The sequence below is a fragment of the Camellia sinensis genome, chromosome 2 (assembly GCF_055761805.1).
Source record: "Camellia sinensis isolate YWXY chromosome 2, ASM5576180v1, whole genome shotgun sequence".
In the NCBI taxonomy this organism is placed as follows: Eukaryota; Viridiplantae; Streptophyta; class Magnoliopsida; order Ericales; family Theaceae; genus Camellia; species Camellia sinensis.
The window spans coordinates 120,197,420-120,218,973 of NC_138962.1; the positions used below are offsets into that span (position 1 = coordinate 120,197,420).

Below are 21,554 nucleotides of genomic sequence, written 5' to 3' on the forward strand. Positions count from 1 at the left end.
AAAACTAGGCCAACTTCTGACGGAATTCCAAAACTAAGCTAAAACGCCATTACTATTCGCGCTTTTACTGTTAGGAGGCCAAAAGTTGATGAATAGTGAAATCGCTATTTGAAATCGCGATTTTAATTAAGAAAACGCTGTTCCAAATCGCGCTTTTAACATAAAAAAAATTTCTGAAGAAAACGCTATTTAAAATAGCGCTTTTACTGTGCATATAATAATTTTTTTTTTTTTTAAAAAACGCCATTTGAAATGGCGTTTCTACTGTTGAATCACCAACCAAAGCCAACCCACACACTGACACACACACACACCAATGGGCACACCCACAACACTCAAGCATTGAAATAATATAATTTTTATATATAATAATAATTTATAATAATTAATTATATAATTTTTATAATTTTCGTAAATATAAATTATTTTTAGGTTATGAATGGTTTGATTTATAATACGTATGTAAAGGATAAAAATTTTTATAATCAAAAATAATTTTTTCAATTTTTATAATCAAAAATAATTTATAAATTATCAAAAATAATTTATAATACGTATGTATTATTTAAATCTTTACATTTTTTATTTAAAATTTTTTACAGTAAATCGATCTTCACATTTTATAATACGTATGTATTATTCAAAAATAATTTATAAAAATTTATAATTAATACGTATGTAAATAATTTAATACGTATCTTCACATTCACATTTACAGTAAACCCATCTTCACATTTACATACGTATGGTTTAAGGGTAAATTTTTTTATAAATGACTTAAATGATAAATCAAACCATTCATAACCTAAAATTTTTTACCCTTACATACGTATGGTTTAAATAATTTATAAAAATTATTGCCATACGTATGTAAAAATCGATTATAAAAATTGCAAAAATTGATTATAAATTTTTTTATATATAATAATAATTTATAATAATCAATTATATAATTTTTATAATTTTTAAATTTTTTTTAATTTTTACAATTTTTACAATTTTTTTACCCTTTATTTTATAAATAAAGGGTAAAAAAATGATTTATATTTACGAAAATTATATTTTGCAATTTTTAAAATTATAAATAATCTAAATGTGAAGATGGATTTACTGTAATAATTTTTGAATAATTTTTGCAATTTTTATAATCGATTTTTACATACGTATGACAATAATTTTTATAAATTATTTAAACCATACGTATGTAAGGGTAAAAAAATTTAGGTTATGGATGGTTTGATTTATCATTTAAGTCATTTATCATTTAGGTTATGGATGGTAAAAATGATTTATATTTACGAAAATTATAAAAATTATATAATTAATTATTATAAATTATTATTATATATAAAAATTATATTATTTCAATGCTTGAGTGTTGTGGGTGTGCCCATTGGTGTGTGTGTGTGTGAGTGTGTGGGTTGGCTTTGGTTGGTGATTCAACAGTAGAAACGCCATTTCAAATGGCGTTTTTAAAAAAAAAAAAAAAAAAAATTATTATATTCACAGTAAAAGCGCTATTTTAAATAGCGTTTTCTTCAGAAATTTTTTTTATGTTAAATGCGCGATTTGGAAAAGCGTTTTCTTAATTAAAATCGCGATTTCAAATAGCGATTTCACTATTCATCAACTTTTGGCCTCCTAACAGTAAAAGCGCGAATAGTAATGGCGTTTTAGCTTAGCTTTGGAATTCCGTCAGAAATTGGCCTAGTTTTGGAAATACAATGGAAAAAAGGCTTATATTGGGAAAAGCCTCATCGGTTGACTATTGTTCATCAAGCTCTCTGCACTTGGGCGCCATTCATTTCAACTAGAAATAAAGCTTTTTAAAAATAAAAATAAAAAAACACTGTCAAGTGATGTGTGTATACCTATAAATGAGATTATTGTGCCTTTAATGAAGTGTTTACATAGTTTGCAATGATAAACAGTGCATAATGAACCACATCAAGAAATCCCAAAACTAACATGTAAGCTACATACCAAAATGTTAAATTTTTGAACAAATTATCAAGCTTTCTGCTCTGTAACGGCAAAAGTATTAGAACCATGCCTAAACCATGTTTCCTCCCAAACCATATACGTATATACATTTGGCTACTACACTGTTTTAGTCGCCAAAAGTCTTCACTTTTGGCTACTAATTCCATTTTAGTCGCCAATTCTGCTACTTTCAGCGACGAAAATTCTATTTTTAGTCGCCAATTATGCTTTTTCTTGTAGTGTACAGCCTTGATTTTTTTTTGACAGTATATACAGCCTTAATGTGATCACAGAATTAATTGTTGAATTAACACAAATGTACATTCTCAGGCAAAGCCAGTCAATAAATGCATAGACTTGCCCTCAAATTTAACTTGTGATCTCTATCCATCTACACCCAATATCTTTCTGTTACTGGAATGCTTCTTACCCCATGACTTGGACATCAGGAAATCGATTGAATGGTTAGAAAATCACATGCAAATTTGATCATGGAACTTACTGATGCTTAGATTATGGACAAACTTGAGACTTCTTATGTCATGTAAAAATCTAGCAAACATAAACAAGTCAAGCAAGTACAGGATACGTATTCATTCCCAAATTTCTCATTTGGTAGTGATGAAATTGTACTAACCAAATTTCATTTGAATTTCAAAGAAGGCTAAATTAGGGGTTGTTTGGGGTGTTCTAAATAAGTGCACTTTTTGACTTTTTATGAAATATGGGTTGGGTTTGAAGTGATTTGATAAAGAGGTGATGTGACCTAAATAAGATGATGTGACTTAAATAGAATAGTGACTTTTGACTTTTTGACTTTTTTTGGTTATGCCAAACCAAGCCTTAATGTAATCTTATCATTAGGTGGAACAGAGGCCATCCACTAAGGTCCCAAAATTGCACCCACAACGTGTAGGTTCTGGTTTGTGTTGTAAAATAAATTACCACAAAGTCAAGAGAAGGTTAGAACAGCCCCACACGAGAGAAAAGGCTTGCAATAGAATAAACTCAACCAATTGGCATAATGCACAATTTGAGTACACAACAAATTGCAATTTAACATTACTGCAAAATAGCACTTTAGAACATTTCATCTATCTCTGGGCTTCAATGTATTACCAACTGTTTGAATTGAAGACTACATAGTACGGACTTAATCATGATGAATACAACTCATATATTCATTGAGCAGCCGATAATATGGTTGTGTTACATATTTAATTGTTGAGAACCGAGATCAAATAAGCACAATGACAAAAAGTGCTAGGTGTGTTATGACACCACCAAACATAGGATTCCACAATACTGTATTTTTTTATTTTTTATTTTTCTATTTTGGCACAAGAAAAGAACATTCATTAATACATACAAAAAATAACACAGTTCAAGAAACAACAACCAACAACATGAATAAGCCTTACAAACACTCAAGCGAAAACAAAAAACACCACTAGAGGTAACATATAGACCTTAATTGAGACCAGATGTGAAGCTAACAGTAGATTGACTAGAGGCTATAAAGTAGGCCTCCCCATGAGAAGAAAAGATACAAGAAAATGCTGCAAACCGGGCTAAGGAAAATGCTGCTGTGAGCAAACTCCGTGGCTATAGAGATAATTCGCATGAATGAAAGATTGTGCAAAACCAAAATCCAAAAACCATTGAGCTGTCACCACCTGGATATCTTTACTGCCCTCCATCTGCTGAAAATAGAGTCTCAGTTCAAAAAATAATATTGATATGCAAAACATTGTGCTTATGATCTCATTTAAGAGCAGAAAGAGATGCAGCTAGTGGAGCACAAGGCCTGTGCATGGTATGATCTTGAAATTTGGATTTCAAATTCTTTCAAATCTTTAAAAGTTTGGTGAATGGACAATGACATTAGAATAAAATGTCTAGATATGTAGACTATTTGAACAGTGGTTTTCTCATGAAGTCTATGGAATGCTGAACCAAGTGATCAAATCATCATTTTCCTGCAAAACTACAACAGAGATTGCATATCATATGGCTTTCCCACTTTAATGTTCCCAGGACTAATAGGAGAAGCAAGGGGCCATTCATTTTGCATATTCAAACAATAAACGAGGATTGACCAACAGAATTAACTATAGTAGAATTCAGGCCGTTTTAATGATAGTTTCAGAATTTGCTTGCACTAAAGCCAGTGGAAAGCTAAAGCAAGGCAAAGGTGTTATTTTCTTGTACTAAATTCATCGGAATATGTGATTTAAAGTTCAATTGTCACACTACTCTTGATACAAATCTCGACTTGCTTAGACTCTGCAATTATCACTGTAACAATAAGCAAAAGCTGGTTGAATATGTTTAACTTCAGCAAATCAAAATTAGTCCACAAGCTTCTCTGCATTTTGAAGATTGTCATAAAATAAAATTTCCAAGTGGGTTCTTATGCATTGAATAGTAGTAGGTGATTTTTGAAAGGGAATGGGTTGATTCTTTAGTTTTGTTTTGTCTTCACACCCAGCCATTGTAGCCTTTGGACAAACGGGGAGAAAAAAATGAAAAAGTTAATTTTCTCTGCAAGGATGCCTTGTAAATGTTGGAGTATGATTAATTATTCATGTTTTTCAAGACGTGATGATAGTAGCTAAGCACAAGATTTCACATACTAATTTTCTAATATCTCCATTCTATGAACAAAGGCATGTTATTAGATTCATAAACAATACTAGAAAAAATTCTACCCTGCACACGAACAACAAAGGAGAATCGCATCATGTGTTGTATGCAAACATAAAACAAGTCACCTAAGTTGCATAAAATCATATTTCTCTAACACAATTGAGCCATGAGATTGCAATAGTGGCCACTCTGAGAACATCATAAGAATTTTTGAACCTAGTACCACAATACTCTGAAAATTTTGTTTTGACATGGTTTCGGATCATTGAAGTCACAAATATCACCATTGTTTTCTGTTTCATTCATAAACTACCATTTTCATCTATTTAGTTCCTAAAGTTTTGAATTTATGTTTTTGTAGTCCAATTGGAGACAATTATACAAATAAATAACTTCTCTTTTTTTTGGATAAATTATACAAATAAATAACTGTTAAAACTTAATTTGATTTAAAAAAATGTTATTTGAGAAATTGAACATCTGCGTGCAGCCTTAGCAGCATGTCAAGCCTGCAGCCTTGGTAGCATGGAAACCTGGCTTGCGCACAGCCTAGGCAGCGTGGTATGCCCGCGGCCTAGCCAGTATGGTTGCTTGGCCTGCGCGCAGCCGTAGCAGCTTGGCATATCCACGGCCCAAGCAGCTTGGCAGCCTGGCCTGCGCACGACCTTGGCAGCATGTCAAGCCTTAGGCCTAGGCAACATGGCATGCCCGCGGCCTAGCCAGCATGGCTGTCTGGCATGCGCACGACCTTTGCAGCATGGCATGCTCGCGACCTTTGCAGCATGGCATGCTCGCGACCTAAGCAGCATGGTAGCTTAGCTTAACAAAGCACTAATTTTTCATATTATTTTGAATAAATTACAACCTACAATCAACGTAATGGGTGTTTAATTGTATGATTTAAGTTGTTGAAATTATAAAATTACCTCTTCTTCTTCTTCTTTTTTCAACAGTTATTGATTTTTACAATCGTCTCTAATTGGACCACATGAATAAAAATTAGAAATTTAATGGATTAAATACACAAAATTGATAGCTTAAAGATGAAATAAAATAAAATATGTTGATAGTTTAGAGATAAAAGTGAAATTAACCCTTAAAAAAAAAAGGAAAGGAAATGAAAGAGAGGGGAAAGAAAGTAAACATGGGACAACCAACCAACCTGTTGTAAATGTAGAGTAAGATCCAATAGGGCTCAGTCACTCGATTATTATAATATGATGGAAGACACGTGGTGAACTTTGTAGAAGTCCTCTCCTCCTTCTCTAACCCTGTCTCTGAGTGCTTTAGATGCGTATTTAATATACAATTCATGGAGGGTGGTAATGAACCTCAATCCGTCTGGAATCTCCTTCAATTTTTCACAATAGCTAATTTGTAAACGGAAGAGACAGGGCATGGCTCCCTGTTCCACCCTCCACTCCTCCAAGTTTTCAATTTGCCTGAGCTCTAATGATTTGAGTTTAGGAAAACCTCCGCCATCACAGCCGCCATAGCCCCCTCCTCCTCCTCCACTACTGCTGCTGGATGGCGCTGTTGTTATTGTTAGTGGTGGTGCAGAAGAACAAACCATCTCCTTCCCAATGTAAGAATTAAAATCTAAGATGAGAGTCCTTAAGTTGGGCAACTTCTCCAATGTTGGCATTGGGTCTTCCTCTAGTTCAGTAAAGTACAAGGTTAACTTGGTGAGATTTGGGGGGAATTGGTCTGGCAATTTCTTAACCATATTCAAGGACCCACATAAATGCAATTTGTGAAGATGGTGGCATCCTAAAAGTTGCCTTAAAAGGCTTTGCTCTTCTTCCGTTCGGAAATCTCCTCTAATCGAGAAGTTTGAATTGTTGAGGAGGGTTGGAGATTTAAGGATCACTGCCAAGTCTACGGGGGCTACCCAACCAACTTCAACTTTTCGAAGATTTGTCAGTTTGGGAAAGTATCTAACATCACAATACTTTGTATCAAAGGCTTCTAGTGTCTCCAATTTGCTCAAACCATCCAATCGCAACTTACTTGTACCAGTCAGCTCGATTCGTTCAGGAAGATATAGATGTCTCAATTGTTCCAACCTCCACAAGACATTGGGTATTTCTAGATTTGCATATGTCCTTAGATCTAGGGTTTGGAGGAATCTCAAGTTGCCTATAGAAGAAGGCACACTTGTAATATTAGAATCTTTTATATTTAAATATCTCAAGTGAAATAGGTTTCCTATGTCTCTCGGCAACATCCCGTTCTCTCCTTTGATATCCATTCTTTCAACATCTAAAATTCTAAGCAACTTGAAGCCCTTGAGAAGTGATATTATCTGTTCCCAATTAGAACTTTTCAAATTGTTTCCAAAGCTGTAAAATTTGCATGACCGGAGTTGGTCGTGATTAGATAATTCGTGGAGATCAACATATTCTCGCCTTATATTGTTCTCATCATCATGATCACCCAAATAGTACACAACAAGCCTACGAATTGTAGTCAACGGTGACGATGAAGATGATGAGGCAGAGTTCTCCCATTTGAGCTGTTGATTATCAAAGGCTTCAACGCGAACAACCTTTAGAAAATTCTCCTCTTGAGTTTTCAACAAGCATAAGTCCCGCATGAGATCGTGGAGGCGACAAACTCTAATCCTTCTGTTGAACCCATTTAATTCGATTTGAACCATGCATCTTTGTACTAGCTCACTTAAATAACTCATTCCAACATCCAACATTGTCTCTTCTACCCTCATTTCTCCTACTTGTGCTGGTGGTACCGATGATGACACAATGCCTTCAGCCATCCACATTTGAACTAATTTTTCTGCACATATAAAATAATCTTCAGGAAGATGGCTCAAATACAGAAAGCATGCCTTGAGATGGTACGGCAAGTCTTGGTAACTTAAAGCTAAAATGTCTGATACTGGAACCCCTCCATGGCTAGCTTTACCCTTCTTGTTTAAGTAATAACTGATGTTTCTACTCACCATCTCCCACTCCCCCATCCTGTGTTTGTTTGCTAGAAGTCCTCCTAATACCACAATGGCCAATGGTAGACCCCCACAGTGCTTCACCATTTCCTTCCCTAACTCCATCATTTTAGTGCTCAATTCAAATTCTGCAAAATTAAATCACAGAAAAAATAAGTCATCTATCATTAAGTTTGTAAATTAAGGATTAAGGATTGGGAAGTACCTATGATTATCATATGTACAATGAGCCATGAGCCATGAGCCATGAGAAGAAGGTAACATAGGGTGATACAATCTGGTCTTGAACCTAAAATTAGTCACTTCCAATTTTTTGCACTTTGTGTAATTGACTTTATGTTTTATCTTAAAATGGTGTGCATATAGTATGTACCTTAAAATAACAATATAAGAATTCGTAATTTTCATCATAAAATGACATAATTTTTCTAAAGTGTAACCTTTCGCTTATCGCAAAAAAATAGTGTTTTTTTTTTTTTTTTTTTTCACAATGTGGTATAACTTTGCCATTAGTAACATGAGGTACACACCATAACTTTATCATTTGTGACTTTTTTCACAAAGTGACATAGCATATCACAAATATTCATACTTACATCACAAAAATCGTGTAACTTTTCTTACAATTAAAAATAAAACTTTTGAGAATTGTGCCTAATGAAGTCCTAAATTCAATAAATTTCCTCATTTTCCTTCTTATAGTTTAAGTAGCAGGCAATGAAATAAATACTTAAACATGATTTTATCTACCTTGAAATAATATGCTTTTATTTGAAAATAGTATTTAAAAGGGTAAAGTTGCAGTAAATTTTTTTTGGTTTGTTTTGAATAAGAGTTCACATAGCTAAGTTAGAAAACAACCTCTCAAGTATTTTTCCAAGTATTAATAATATTTATAAAATTACCACTATACTTCCTAATGGAGAACAAAAAATACAAGAAATAAGTAAAAACTAATTTGTGTTGAGTCATCGCTGTTAATTATATTTTAGAGAAATATTATTTATCACTCCCATTTACATCATTTTTACTTCATTTCTTAAGTGTATTCATGCAATAAATACCATTTGTATATATTAGGAAAAATTATATAATATACCGGTATTGTTACACTTATGCTGACCAATGTTACCGGGACAGTGGTGCTGTGCCCCCAAAACAGCACCGTTTGCTTCTTCTTTTTTTTTTGTTATTTTTATTTTATTTTTTTATCTTTGCTCTTATTTCTTAATTTATATTTAATTATATATGTATTTTATTTCTTTAGATAAATAGCATTAGTATAACACCACTAGTATGTATAAGAAAATTAATTTAAAAATATTCAGAATATAAATATATGAAAAAGATTTACAATAATAAATTTAAAGTAAATTACACTTTGCCCCACTTTCTCCCTTTGGCCTTAAAGTCTATTTTTTTTCCATTTTGATCCTTTATATTTTAATTTTTTTTCTAATTTACTCTTAAAACTAACTTTTGTTCAAAACCAGACATAAGATGTCATAATAACTGTCATATAATATAAAAAATATAGGGTAAATTACACTGACACCCCCTGAGATTTGGTCCAATTACATCCCACCCTCTGATGTTATATAAATTATATTCTCACCCATGTAGTTAATAGTCTCATTTTCGCAAACCTTACTGTTTATATAAAAGACAACAACTCTTGTTAGAAAAATAGAGGAAATTACATTTAAAAAAAAAAAGTGAAGCAAAAACAAAAAAAAAAAACAAAAACAAAAAAAAAGAAAAAAAAAAAAAGAAAAAAGAAGAAGTAAAGCAAAGCAAAGCAAAAAAAGAGAGAATGTAGGAATTCAATATCTTTTTGATATCAACGTTAATTCAATCTAAATAACTACAATGACAGGGGATTCAGTGTAATTTCCCAAACGTCAAAGGTGATATGTATTAAACTCAAACTTCATGGGGTGTAAGTGTAATTTATCCAAAATATATTATTATATTAGGGTTTAAGCTCATGTTAGAGATGTGAGTTATATATAATAAATATTTTTATGTTACGTGACTGTCAATGTGTCATTTTCTGTATAATTTTTAACATAAATTAGCTTTAGGAGTAAAGTGAGAAAAACTTGAAACATGAAAGACAGAAATGGGAAAAAATAAACTTTAAGTGTCAAAGTGGGAAGCTAGCCAAACATAAAAGGGGCAAAGTGTAATTTATCCATAAATTTATACGGTAACTTATACTTTACCCTTTTATGTTTGGTCATTTTTTTACCTTGGTTGTATTTATTTATTTATTTTTTCTACTTTGGCCATTTTTTTCATATTCAGAATTTATTTTTACTCCTCTTCAAAGAAATTTCTAAAATATTTAAATTTTGAATACTGCTTTTTCTTGCATAATTTTTTTGTAAATATAAATAGAATTGTAACAAATATATTAAATGCGTAAAAAGTGTATAAATTGAAATATATAAAAATATTTTAGTTTGTTTAAAATTTGTATTGAGATTCTAAATTTTTTCACATTTTTTTTCTTGATAAAAATTTGTTAAATTGTAACATGACGCTAATTTTTAATACAGGAAAAAAAAGGAAAAAAATTCTGAATATAAAAGGAGCCAAGGTCAAAAAAAATGGCCAAAGTAAAAAAATAAAAATAAAAAGTGTCAAAGTAAAAAAATAGCCAAACATAAAAGGGGGCAAAGTATAATTTACCATATAGATTTATTATTGATGGAAAAAATTCTGAATATAAAAGGAGCCAAAGTTTAAAAAAAAAAAAAAAAAAAAAAAAAAAAAAAAAAAAAAAAGGTTCAAAGTAAAAGAATAAAAATAAAAGGGTTAAAGTAAAAAAATGACTAAACATAAAATGGACGAAATATAATTTACCGTGTAGATTTATCATTGATGCAAAACTCATTCATATGTTTATATTCTAATTACTCTTAAATTAATTTTCTTATACATTATATTGGTGTTCCTAATGCTATTCATTTAAAAATATAAAATACATATATAATTAAATATAAATTAAAGAAATAAAAGAAAAGTACTTAAAAAATTTGGAAGTGACCAGAATCGTTTTTTAACTAATTAAAAACAAACAAACAAACAAAACAAAACAAAACAAAACCAAACAGACGGTGCCGTTTTCATAGCACAACACCAATATTGTACCACAAGCACCCTGTGTCCATTTTACCAATACCCCCAAAAAAATTGAGCCCAGATCCTCGGCCACTATTTCCTGCGGCGGGTCAAAAACGATGTTGTTTTGATTATTTATTTATTTATTGTTTTTGAAATTTTTTTGGTCTCCCCTCTTTTCTCTTCTCTATCACCTAACCTAACCTAATAGAGAGACGAATTGATCGACGGAAAAGAAGGCGAAGGGACGTGACGGCAAAGGAGAAATGCAGAGGATGGCGGGCGACGGTGACTCCGATGGCGACGCAACGGAGGCAAGGCGAGATTGCGGTGGCGACGAGTTTTATTCCACAACCCTCATCATCATTCTCATTTGTTCCTATTTGATATGTTATATATATATATGATTTCTTGAGTTAGATTTGTTGTTGATTTCTTAAATGGGTTTGATAAGTAGTTTAATTTCTTGAGTTTTATGGATTTGACGATTTAAGGTCATTTACAATGGTTTTCTTCCATGATATCATATTTTTGCGAATGAGGGATTTTGATTTGATAATAAATTTTGTAGACAGATTCATAGAAGAATCCATGGCGATGATGGTGATGAGGAGCGAAACGAATGGTGAATTGATCGAGAATGCTGTCGGTGTGATAAGTGAGGTCTCTGACATGGTGAACCCAAGTTTGGAGCTCTGGATCAGTGTCTTCAATTGCATCAGCAACTCTTAAGAAGGCACAAATGCTCTGAAGCTCGTCTTTGATGAACACAATTTCTACCTGAACTCCATCCAATGATTTCAAATCTTCTTCAACCAAGCTTGAAAGCTTTTTGAGCAAGAAGGTCACTGCACTTTCTGCCATTGTTAATGGAGAGTTAGAGAAAGAGAGAGAGAGAGGAGAGAGAAGCTTCAAAGCGTGTTTGCCTACCCAAGTTGAGTCCAGATCATCTGCCGTTTGGAAGTGAACAAACATTTCCAAAACCATGGTTGGATCACTGTTTCTTAATCATATAAGATTGAAGAGCTTCTAAAAGATTTGATTCAACAACTGATTGATGAAGTCAGACAACCTCCCCCTCAAAGGTTAGGTGACGGTTGTGGAACAAAATAAATGACAGAGAAGAGAAAAGTGAGGAGGCGAAAAAAATTTCAATAAGTACAAAAATAATAATCAAAATGACGTCGTTTTTGACTCGCCGCAGAACTACCACAGGAAACAGTGGCTGAGGATTCGGACTCAAAAAAATTAGTGTCCCATATGTCTACTTTTTGTAGTGATTGATTAAGGTATTAATCATAACTTATTATTTTATTAATGAGGACTTAATTATGATCTATTATTAGTAGGGATGTAAGAAAAATCGAAAAAATCGACCAAATCGATTGAACCGGACCACACCTGCTATATTTGGTTTGTTTTTTTAACAAGAATCAGTCTGTGCAGTTTTTAAATTTGATTTTTTTTTTTCAATTTTTGGTTCGATATTGGTTTAAGCATCTTGTGCACCGATCTAGACCGAAACCAACCGCTTCAACATATATTGTATTTATAATATATATATATATATATGTATAATCTAATAATATAATGATATTAATAAGTATAATAAATTATTAATCTTAATTAACCTTATCATCATTACAACCTAAGTTGATAAACTCTTATTATATATAATCTTAACTCTAGCTCATTATTCTTGAAACCTTAGTATTTTTAAACTTTTTTTTGTTTTTATTTTTGTTAATTTAGGAATTGAAAATTAAGTATTAAATGAATGGATTGGATATGTTTGAAATGGTAGACAAATAACTAATTTAATGTTTTTATATAGATTAATGATTATATTTAAAAGTGGCTCAAGTTTGAAAAATCCTATACCGATTAAACCACACCAAACCGAGCTGTTTCAATTGGTTCGGTTCAATGCGGTTTGATAGGAGAAGCGGTCTATATCGGTATTCAAAATAATAAAACCGACGTTATTGGTTCGGTGTATTTTTTACCTAAATACCGACCATACCGAACCGATTACATCCATAATTGTTAGGTTAGTTATGACAAACGATTTTAGGTTATGCCTCAAGTAGTATACGGTTATTACATGTTAATTATGACTTAATTATGACTTAGGACCTGTTTATTTTCAAAGGTAGAATGGAGGGGATTGATAGTAATGGGTTTAATAGTGAGGGGATTGATAGTAAAGGAATTAAGTAAAATTGTGTTTGTTTTGATGATAATTGTTATTGTAAGGATTGTCAAATTATTTTTATATAAAATAAATATAAAATAGTAAAACAAATAAAAAAAAAATACAAAAATGTTAAACATTAATGTTCAAAAAAAATGCCCAACATGTAAAAAATTAAAAATTTCCAAAAAAAAAATAAAACAAATAAAACAATGATTTTTACTTAACAAAAAATAAAAAAAAAATTAAACATTAATGTTCAAAAACAAATGCCTAACATGCAAAAAAATAAATTAAATAAATAAAAAAAATTTAGTCCGGACTATTTTTCTAATACCACATCCACTTCCTTCATCCAATCCACCTTCCAATGCCCAACCTAATCTACTCCTCCATCTCAATCCATTTCCCAAATCTACAAACAAACACAACATTAAATGGATCCCACCTCTATCCTAATCTCATCCCTCTCTCTATACCCAAAACAAACAGGGCCTCATTGTGCAATAGTGTGCAATAATGATCTATTGTGATTCTTTTATGGGTAAATTATACTGACACCCCTTGAGATTTCTGTTTAAGATAGATTCTCCCCTCACATTTGAAAAATTACATTCCCCTTCCTAAGATTTATAATCTCATTACAAATTGCCCACTGAATTGCTGATATTGCCCTTTTTTTTACCATTTCTTCTTCATATCATCATGAATGCATTCTACAATTTTCTATCATTAATTTCTACTTAAATATATTTTTATTGAGTGATGATATACAAATATAAAATTTTATATAAAATTTTCAAACACAATAATATAGTTTAATGGTAATCTTTCACTTTAAAACAAAACGACCATAAACATGATTTATATTTGTAATAATATCACTACCACAAAATTTTTATGATATTTTTTATATAAATTTTATATACAAATATACTCTTTCATTTTTATTTCCACCATTATATCTAGATTAGATCAATTTAATCTAGATATATTATAAAATATAAAATTTGTAAAAAAAATTTCAAAAAAAAAAATCATTGAATACAACAAAATAAGATAATGTATCGAATTTATATATATATATATATATATATATATATTTGTATTTAGTGAATTATAAAAAAATCACAAAATATGATACTTCTTAAAGTGTATCTAGATTAGGTGTATCTAAACAAAATTGTTTAAAATATTCAAAAAAATTCAGTAAAAAATTTTTAAAAAAACACAAAAAATTCAAAAAAATCAATTTTTTGTGTGAGTTAAACCAAAGAAAATGATTGTTATTCCTTTGAAATGACATAAACAAAATATCTGTATTATTTTATTATTTTATATGTATAAAAGTTAAGGGGCAAATATGTCATTTGAATATGACAGGGGGTAAGTGTAATTTTTTAAATGTGAGGGAGAATTTCAATTAAACAGAAACCTCGAGGGGTGTCAATGTAATTTACCCTTTTTTTTTTTTTTTATTTGTAACCAATGATTGGAGTACATAAAGTGTTGTCAAAATCACAAAATGTCATAACTTATATATAAAACATATACATATGATATTTAAAATAGGTGGAACTCATAATACCGTGTGAAAACCTCTATAAAATTTTTAAAAATTTAATAAAATATTTGGGCAATATATAACACTCCCTTCTAGAGACACTATCAAAGACATCCCCATTTAAAAATTGAAAATTTGAGCGTTCCTTTTACCGTGTAGGGTGGATGATGTTATTAATTACCTGTAGATGCTTTCTTTTCAAACAGTTCCCAGCTCTCATCTTTAGTTAAATGCCTCAACTTATGCAATTGATCAGCGTATGAAGCCACTTCTTCTATGCGAGTAGTCAGCAGTATTTTGCTACCTGCATCTTTTTTATTTGGGAAAGCTGTACTCAAAATTTCCCAATCTTGAGCCTTCCAAATGTCATCAATAACCACCAAACATTTCTTCTGACTTTGGACTTCGAAAAGCTTCTCAACTAGCTCCTCATGCTTCATTAGTTTGATTTGTTCTCTCCATTCAATGCTAAGTTTGATTAGAATCCCTTCCAAAACTTCTCTAACATTACATTGTTGAGATATGAAAGCCCATGCAAAAGAATCAAAATGACGCCTAACATCATTGTGATTGTAAACTTTCTTAGCAAGGGTGGTCTTGCCAAGACCGCCCATCCCCCAAATGGAAACAACTCGACATTGTCTCTCTTCCTTCACCAAATGTTCCACTATTGTTTTTATGTCATCATCTAAGCCAACAATATCCTCCTCCACGATATGAGGATAAGACCGCCTTAGCAGTCGTTGCTTCTCAGAACTCGAACTTTCTCCTTCACGTATTGCACTTATGCCATAAGTCTCTAAACTTGTCCTGATGCTAGCGATCTTGGTTTTAATAGAGTTGATCTCCACCCCGACCTTATGGATGGCTATACAACCTTTGAACTTGAAGACACAAGAATACCTCATAAGGACATTGAGGATACTACCTGTTTCCCTCCTGAATCCAACTTTGATGATGAATGTGTCAATTACAGCCTCAGCATCATAAGCAGCTTCTCTGATCTCGGCAACCCAGTTGTGGACTCTCTCATCTCCTTCTTCTCGCTTTGCAGCTGCATCTTTCAAAAAGCATTGCATTCGATTCAACTCCCTTTGCATTTCCTCAACTTGGCCGCTAACTCCACGCAAGAAATTCGCTTCTTGGATGAGCACCTCTCCCAGCCTTTTTACCACAAATGATACGTAAGGCCCAGCTATAATTTCTGCCATAGTTGCCGAGTCTTCTTCTTTCTTTCACTAATTCAACAAGGAAAAATAAGAAAGACAGAAAGCAAGCAGTAGTAGCAGCAGCAAAAGCAAATCTTTAGTACAATGCTAATACAAACCACTGCTAATGATAAATAAATACTGGTTAATTCAACTTTTCCACCTATAATTTTACTCAAATTTTATACTAGTCGTCATAATTTTTAATTTGAACAATTTGATCATTACATCATTTTAAGTCTAATTTTATTTTGATTCTTTTGTCTAAATTAGGAGTTAAAATTAATAATTTTGAGATACTTTTCAATTTTCTAAGGTTTCAATTTGGTCATTTTGTCTAAATTAGAGGTTAAAATTAACAATTTTGGGACACTTGTCAAATTTTTAATATTTCAATTTGGTCATTATGTCAACTCCAAGGGGTTAGCATAGTGGGTGTAACTTGGGGCCTAGGGATGTGCTCCCTCTAGCTCTCAAGATCAACTCCCATTAGGAGCAATGCATTCCTTGCGGTTGCGCACGTGAACTCTGCTAGAGATTTTCCCGATCTACGTAGAAGGGACACTTTGCGTGGGTCTTGGGATTAGTTGAGGTGAGCATAAGCTAGCCAGAGATTTGCCCAATTCATGTGAAAGGGACGTTTGCATGGGTCCTACGATTAGTCAAGGTACACATAAGCTGTCTCGAACACCCAGTCATCAAAAAAAAAATTGATCATTATGAGGGTGTTTGTTTGGGCTTTTTTGAGCCAACTTATAGCTTTTAGCTTTGAAAAAATTATTTTGGACTGTTTGGTTAAACTTATTTTGAACAGCTTTTGATTCTAAGTTCTAACAACTTATTTTAACTCAAAAAAGTTGATTCTGAGAAGCTACTCACCCCTTACTTCTGATTATCAGCTTCTGCTGTGGACATGTTAATTTACGGTTATACTCTTAGAGTTTTTTTATTTTTTATTTTTTCAAAAATAGAAAAAGACCCAAATGGACTATAGATTTTTATTTTATTTTTTTTATGAGAAATGTAGACAAGTAGTGAATAACAAAGAATAAAAGTTAATTGAAAAAGCAACTTCATAGCCTATTTAACAAACACTACTCAGCAACTTAAAACTATAATTCAACAACTATACCAAAAAGATTAATAACTTTTGATTAAAGTTATAATCTATACTCTGTTAAGCTATAATCTATAATTTGTTTTAACAGCTACACCAAACAGGGCTTATGTCTAAATTAGAGGTTAAGATTAACAATTTAAAATACTAGTTGAGGTGAGCATAAACTGGCCAGAGATTTGCCCAATTCACGTGAAAGGGGCATTTGAACTGTTCCTACGATTAATCAAGGTATGCATAAGTTGTCTTGAACACCTAATCATCAAAAAAAATTTGATCATTATGTCTAAATTAGAGGTTAAAATTAACAATTTAAAACACTTGTCAATTTCTGAATATGTACAAGTAAACAAAAATTAAAATGAAAAGAACAAATTGTTTAAACTATATTTAGATAATGTATTCGAATAAAAATTAAAAATAAATAAATAAAATGTTAATAAAATATAATTATATTTCTGCAAATCTCGTTCCACGTTTATAGAGGCAAGGTTACAGTCCGCCCACATGGCGGACAACTCACAATTTTTGGCTGTCCGCAAGCGGACAACTTACGGGCTTGACAACTCTTCAAAGACCTCCCTTCTACTCTCATTGAAACCTGAGCTCGTCTGTAGCATGTGAGTGAATTCTATTGGTATCTCAATGGTGAGTTCCTTTCTTTAAATTAAGTTAAATCAAGTCGACAACCGACTATCCCGAGACCTGAGCCCATGGATGTAGTAACGGCACGTCAAAACACCCTTTTTGATGTAGAAAAAAAAAATGCGAGGGAACTAATTGTAGGACAAATTCGAGAGGCCATACACAGCTGTATGTTATGGGTTTTGCTGCATTTCTTCCCAAGTGGTGCTTATTTTTTAGAATATTTTATGATCTATTTATTGAGTTAGCGAGAAGTCTTTGTTCCTGGGTTAACATTCGCTTTGTTAGAGCATCTCTAATGATCTGTCATTGGAGTCGCCAAAGCTATTTTATAGCAGGTGTGCACAAAAAATGCTCTCCAATGGTCTGCCATATCCCCTGCTAAATTATAACAATGCTATAACTGATGCCGAATTTAACAGGAGTTTTGGCAATTGCCAAACTTGCCAGCTCAACAACAACCAACCGTTTTTTATTTCCCACCAACAAACAACCAATAGTAACAAACAAGAATTGAACGAAAGAATACCAAGAAAAATTAAAATTTCCTTCAAATTTTTGCAAAGAAACTTTCAAAAAATAAATTATACAACAAATATTTTTAGAGAAAAAAACAGATCAAAAAATAAGGAGAAAAAATAAAGGTTGAAGGAACAAAATATTAAGGATAAAAAAAAGGGGGGGGAGGGAAAAATACCTGAAGAAGAGCTCCGACAAATCTCAGTAGAAAGAGGGAAGAATACAAAAACCTTAATATTTCCAAGCTATGTGTAAAATCCCACAACGAACAGATGGGTATTCGACTTTAGCAACCCAGAAAAAGCACCCCAATCCTCATAGGATTCGGCTTCAATAGATGGGAATTCAAGTTTTGTAGCGATTGGAATATTGTCAGTTTAGTGGTCTATAGAGAAGAAGCAATAAGAATCGGACTAATCTACGAGAATGAATCATCGAGTGAAGTAGGTTTGGACGAGATCGGAGACCAGAGTGCCATGAACGAGATAAGGACTTGAACCGACAAAGAGAATTGATGGGTAGAAGAGAGAGATAATGGAAGATGAAAGATAAACAAAGAGAGAGGTCAAAAAACAAAGGAGATCAGAAGGGAGAGAGAGAGAGAGAGAGAGAGAGCGCGCGGAAGGATTTGGAATGGAAATGAACTTTTGTTTTTTTAGGATCTGGAAATGATCAGTGGGTGAGGGGGCGTTTGGGATGATCAGGAATGGAAATCTAATTTTTTTTTTTTTTTTTTAAGTTTTTAAAATGTCATAAAAGACAAAAAAAAATACATAATAAAAAAATTACTAAAAAATTTATGGTCAAATAGTTGACTTTGACAATCTGTGACCAGGTTGCATTAATTAAAGTTTTTTATTTAAGTATTATTGGATATTTAAAAAAAAAATCACATTTAATGTTTTTTAATTTTAAATAAGATTTTTAATAAAAATGTTAGGCCCCGTTTATTTGGGGTTATAGGGAGGGGATTGGGATTACGAATCCCTTTATATTACTAATGGGATGTTTGTTTTGAGAGATGGGGAGGGAACTGTTAATCCCTTGGTATTAGTAGTCCCCTTGGAAAGAGGATTGGTAAGGAAGAGATATAGATGGTAAGAAAAATAAAGAGGGGATTAGAAATTTTTTTGTTTTTTTATTTTTTATATATTGGGAATTTTTTTAAAATATTAATGTTTAATTTTTTATATTTTTTTATTTATTTTATATAAAAATAATTTAACAATTCCTCACTATTAATCCCCTTATTATAAATCCCCTCCATTCTATTTCTGAAAACAAACGAAACCTTAATGTCTATCAAATCATTCATATCTTTTTAATATGTAACGAAAAATTTATACAAAATTCTCATACAGAATTAATTGACATCATGTAATTTCTTCATTTTCAACCTACACTTTTTCACAATACTTTGTTTGAATTGAGTTATTTTTTAGGGGAAAGAAAATTTAAAAAATAAAATAAAATAAAATAAAATAAAAATTTCTATCCGCCGTGACGATCTAGCTCAAGAACCAATTATGTACGTTTCACGTGGTGCGCAACCAGCCCATTGTTTTTTGAATAATGCTTGGGACCCCCTTTTGGGGGTCACCCCCTCACCCCCTTTGCCACGTGGCGGGGGGTGATTGGAGGAGTAGGAAAAAAAAGAAAAAGAAAAAGAAAATGTAACCAATGAGAGAGAGAGGGGGTCAAAGGGGGTGAGAGGAAAAGGGGGGATGAATCATTGTTGTTGTTTTTTAACTCTTTAGCCACTGATTTGTGTAATTTGATAAAGTCTAGATGGACAAAATTAAATATACTAAAATTCTTACTAAATTTTTTATTATCAAACATTGTTGAATGTCCTAGTACTAGGGATGATCCGTGCCTGAAGGCACTGTCAACAATTTTTTTGATATCACATGCTACGAAACTCAATGGCAATAAATCAATTCAAAATGGTAATATCACTCCGACTTAAAACTTCACATATAAGAAACTAAAATTGCTTCTACATTTTGAATTAGCGAAAGCATTTATAAATTTCAAAATGAAAGTCCAAAAAATGAATTATATATTTGAATGTAACATATGCAAAGAATCTAGAAATATTTGCTAAACTTAAAGTCCAAATAGCAAATTTTAGATTTTTATCTACGTCAAAATGACACATTTATACACTATAGCAAGTCAGAATGGGATAACTTTTAATAAAAGAATGTTATTAAATTAGTATCATAACTGGTAACCCTTTTGCTTTATCAGGTTTAAATTCCTTCAAATAAAGGTCAGTGAACATTTTGATACAAAAGAATCACCCTAGCTAACCTGAAAATAAATAAACAAATAAATAATTTAACATGAGAGAGCCAACCAATGACACACCGGTAGAAGCAACGTAACTCAATGTTTCTAATATGAATCAATGATCTGCAACAAAATCACTCGCTTAAATTCGCTTCAAAAAATCAATAGCTATGAAAAATCACATCAAAATGTATATGAGAAATCGGAAGAAATTGTAATGAAGAATAATTGCATCAAAAGCTACTGTAACATGAAAAATCGCATCAAAAATACATATGAGAAATAGGAAAATCAATAGCTATGAATTAAGAAAAATTGAACATAACTATTATGGTCAATTGAATTATGTCATTTAATGGCGAAGTGAGAATAGACATATGTATGCATTACTAAAGTAAACAAATGAATAGAAAAGCAAATAATAGTATAGATAGATCAATTAAGAATGCCGATAAATCATACAAACCTCCAAATAGAATTAAACTCAAATTTTGTAAGCAGAGCGAATAATTTTCTTTATTAAGACTAAGAGAGTCTTATTATAAGGAAGAAGAATTTTTTAAGGCTGTAAAACCAAACAAAATTAAAATTTTAAACAATTAAAGCTTACCTTGTGTGAAGTACCCATTTTTGGATGATCATACTCCTTTGAGTTTCCATCCCTGTGATAATGCATAACTCATTTTCTAGTTGAAGCATGATGTATGACAATTAGTAGGCAACAAAAAAAGAATCAAACTTGAAATCAATGTTAATGGGCAAATCTAACTAAAATTAAACCCAAGGTTCATTAAATAAAATTAAGTGTACTATTTTTTTAAACAAAGATTACAACCAAATACGTATAAAAGATACTTACGACAACTGAAAAACGAAAGAGAGAGAATGAAACTAAGTTAAACATAATTAAGTAGAGAAACGGAACAGTTAAAAGAAGAATGAGAAACACATAATTAATACTCCAAATGATATAAACAAAATAGTTACATAGGGGAACTAAATTAAACAAAATAAAGATAAGTTTCCGAAAATCAATACATGAAAATTGATTTTAGAAACCCATTCAGAAACCCATTTTAATAATTGTATTGGTTCATTTATCATTTTAATATTTTTGGAATCAAAACCATTCATAAACACATTTAAATCTAACCCATTTTAAAAAATCATTGCATGACGATGGGTTTCTAAAATCTAAACCATTTCAAAAAATCATTACATGAAATTTACGGCTTTTCCTCACCTCATACCCAACACCACATTCACCTCAAACCAATCAATTGACCTGC

General features: G+C 31.6%; 1 protein-coding gene across 4 annotated transcripts; it reads right to left on the reverse strand.

The window, feature by feature from the left end:
• Nucleotides 1-3,278: 3,278 nt before the first annotated feature.
• LOC114302883 (putative disease resistance protein At1g50180) lies at nucleotides 3,279-18,686 on the reverse strand. Of its 4 annotated transcripts, none has more exons than XM_082915493.1 (4): nucleotides 18,149-18,686; nucleotides 14,663-15,719; nucleotides 5,795-7,725; nucleotides 3,279-3,683 (listed from the first exon to the last, which is right to left on the reverse strand). In XM_082915493.1, exons 2-3 carry the CDS (start codon nucleotides 15,690-15,692, stop codon nucleotides 5,843-5,845), a joined length of 2,913 nt encoding a protein of 970 aa, XP_082771619.1. In that variant the 5' UTR covers nucleotides 15,693-15,719; nucleotides 18,149-18,686; the 3' UTR covers nucleotides 3,279-3,683; nucleotides 5,795-5,842. The 4 variants fall into 4 exon arrangements, with proteins under 4 accessions (XP_082771619.1, XP_082771617.1, XP_082771620.1 ...); XM_082915491.1 differs by having other exon boundaries at nucleotides 3,279-3,686; nucleotides 18,149-18,682; XM_082915494.1 differs by lacking the exon at nucleotides 18,149-18,686 and having other exon boundaries at nucleotides 14,663-16,665.
• Nucleotides 18,687-21,554: the final 2,868 nt, after the last annotated feature.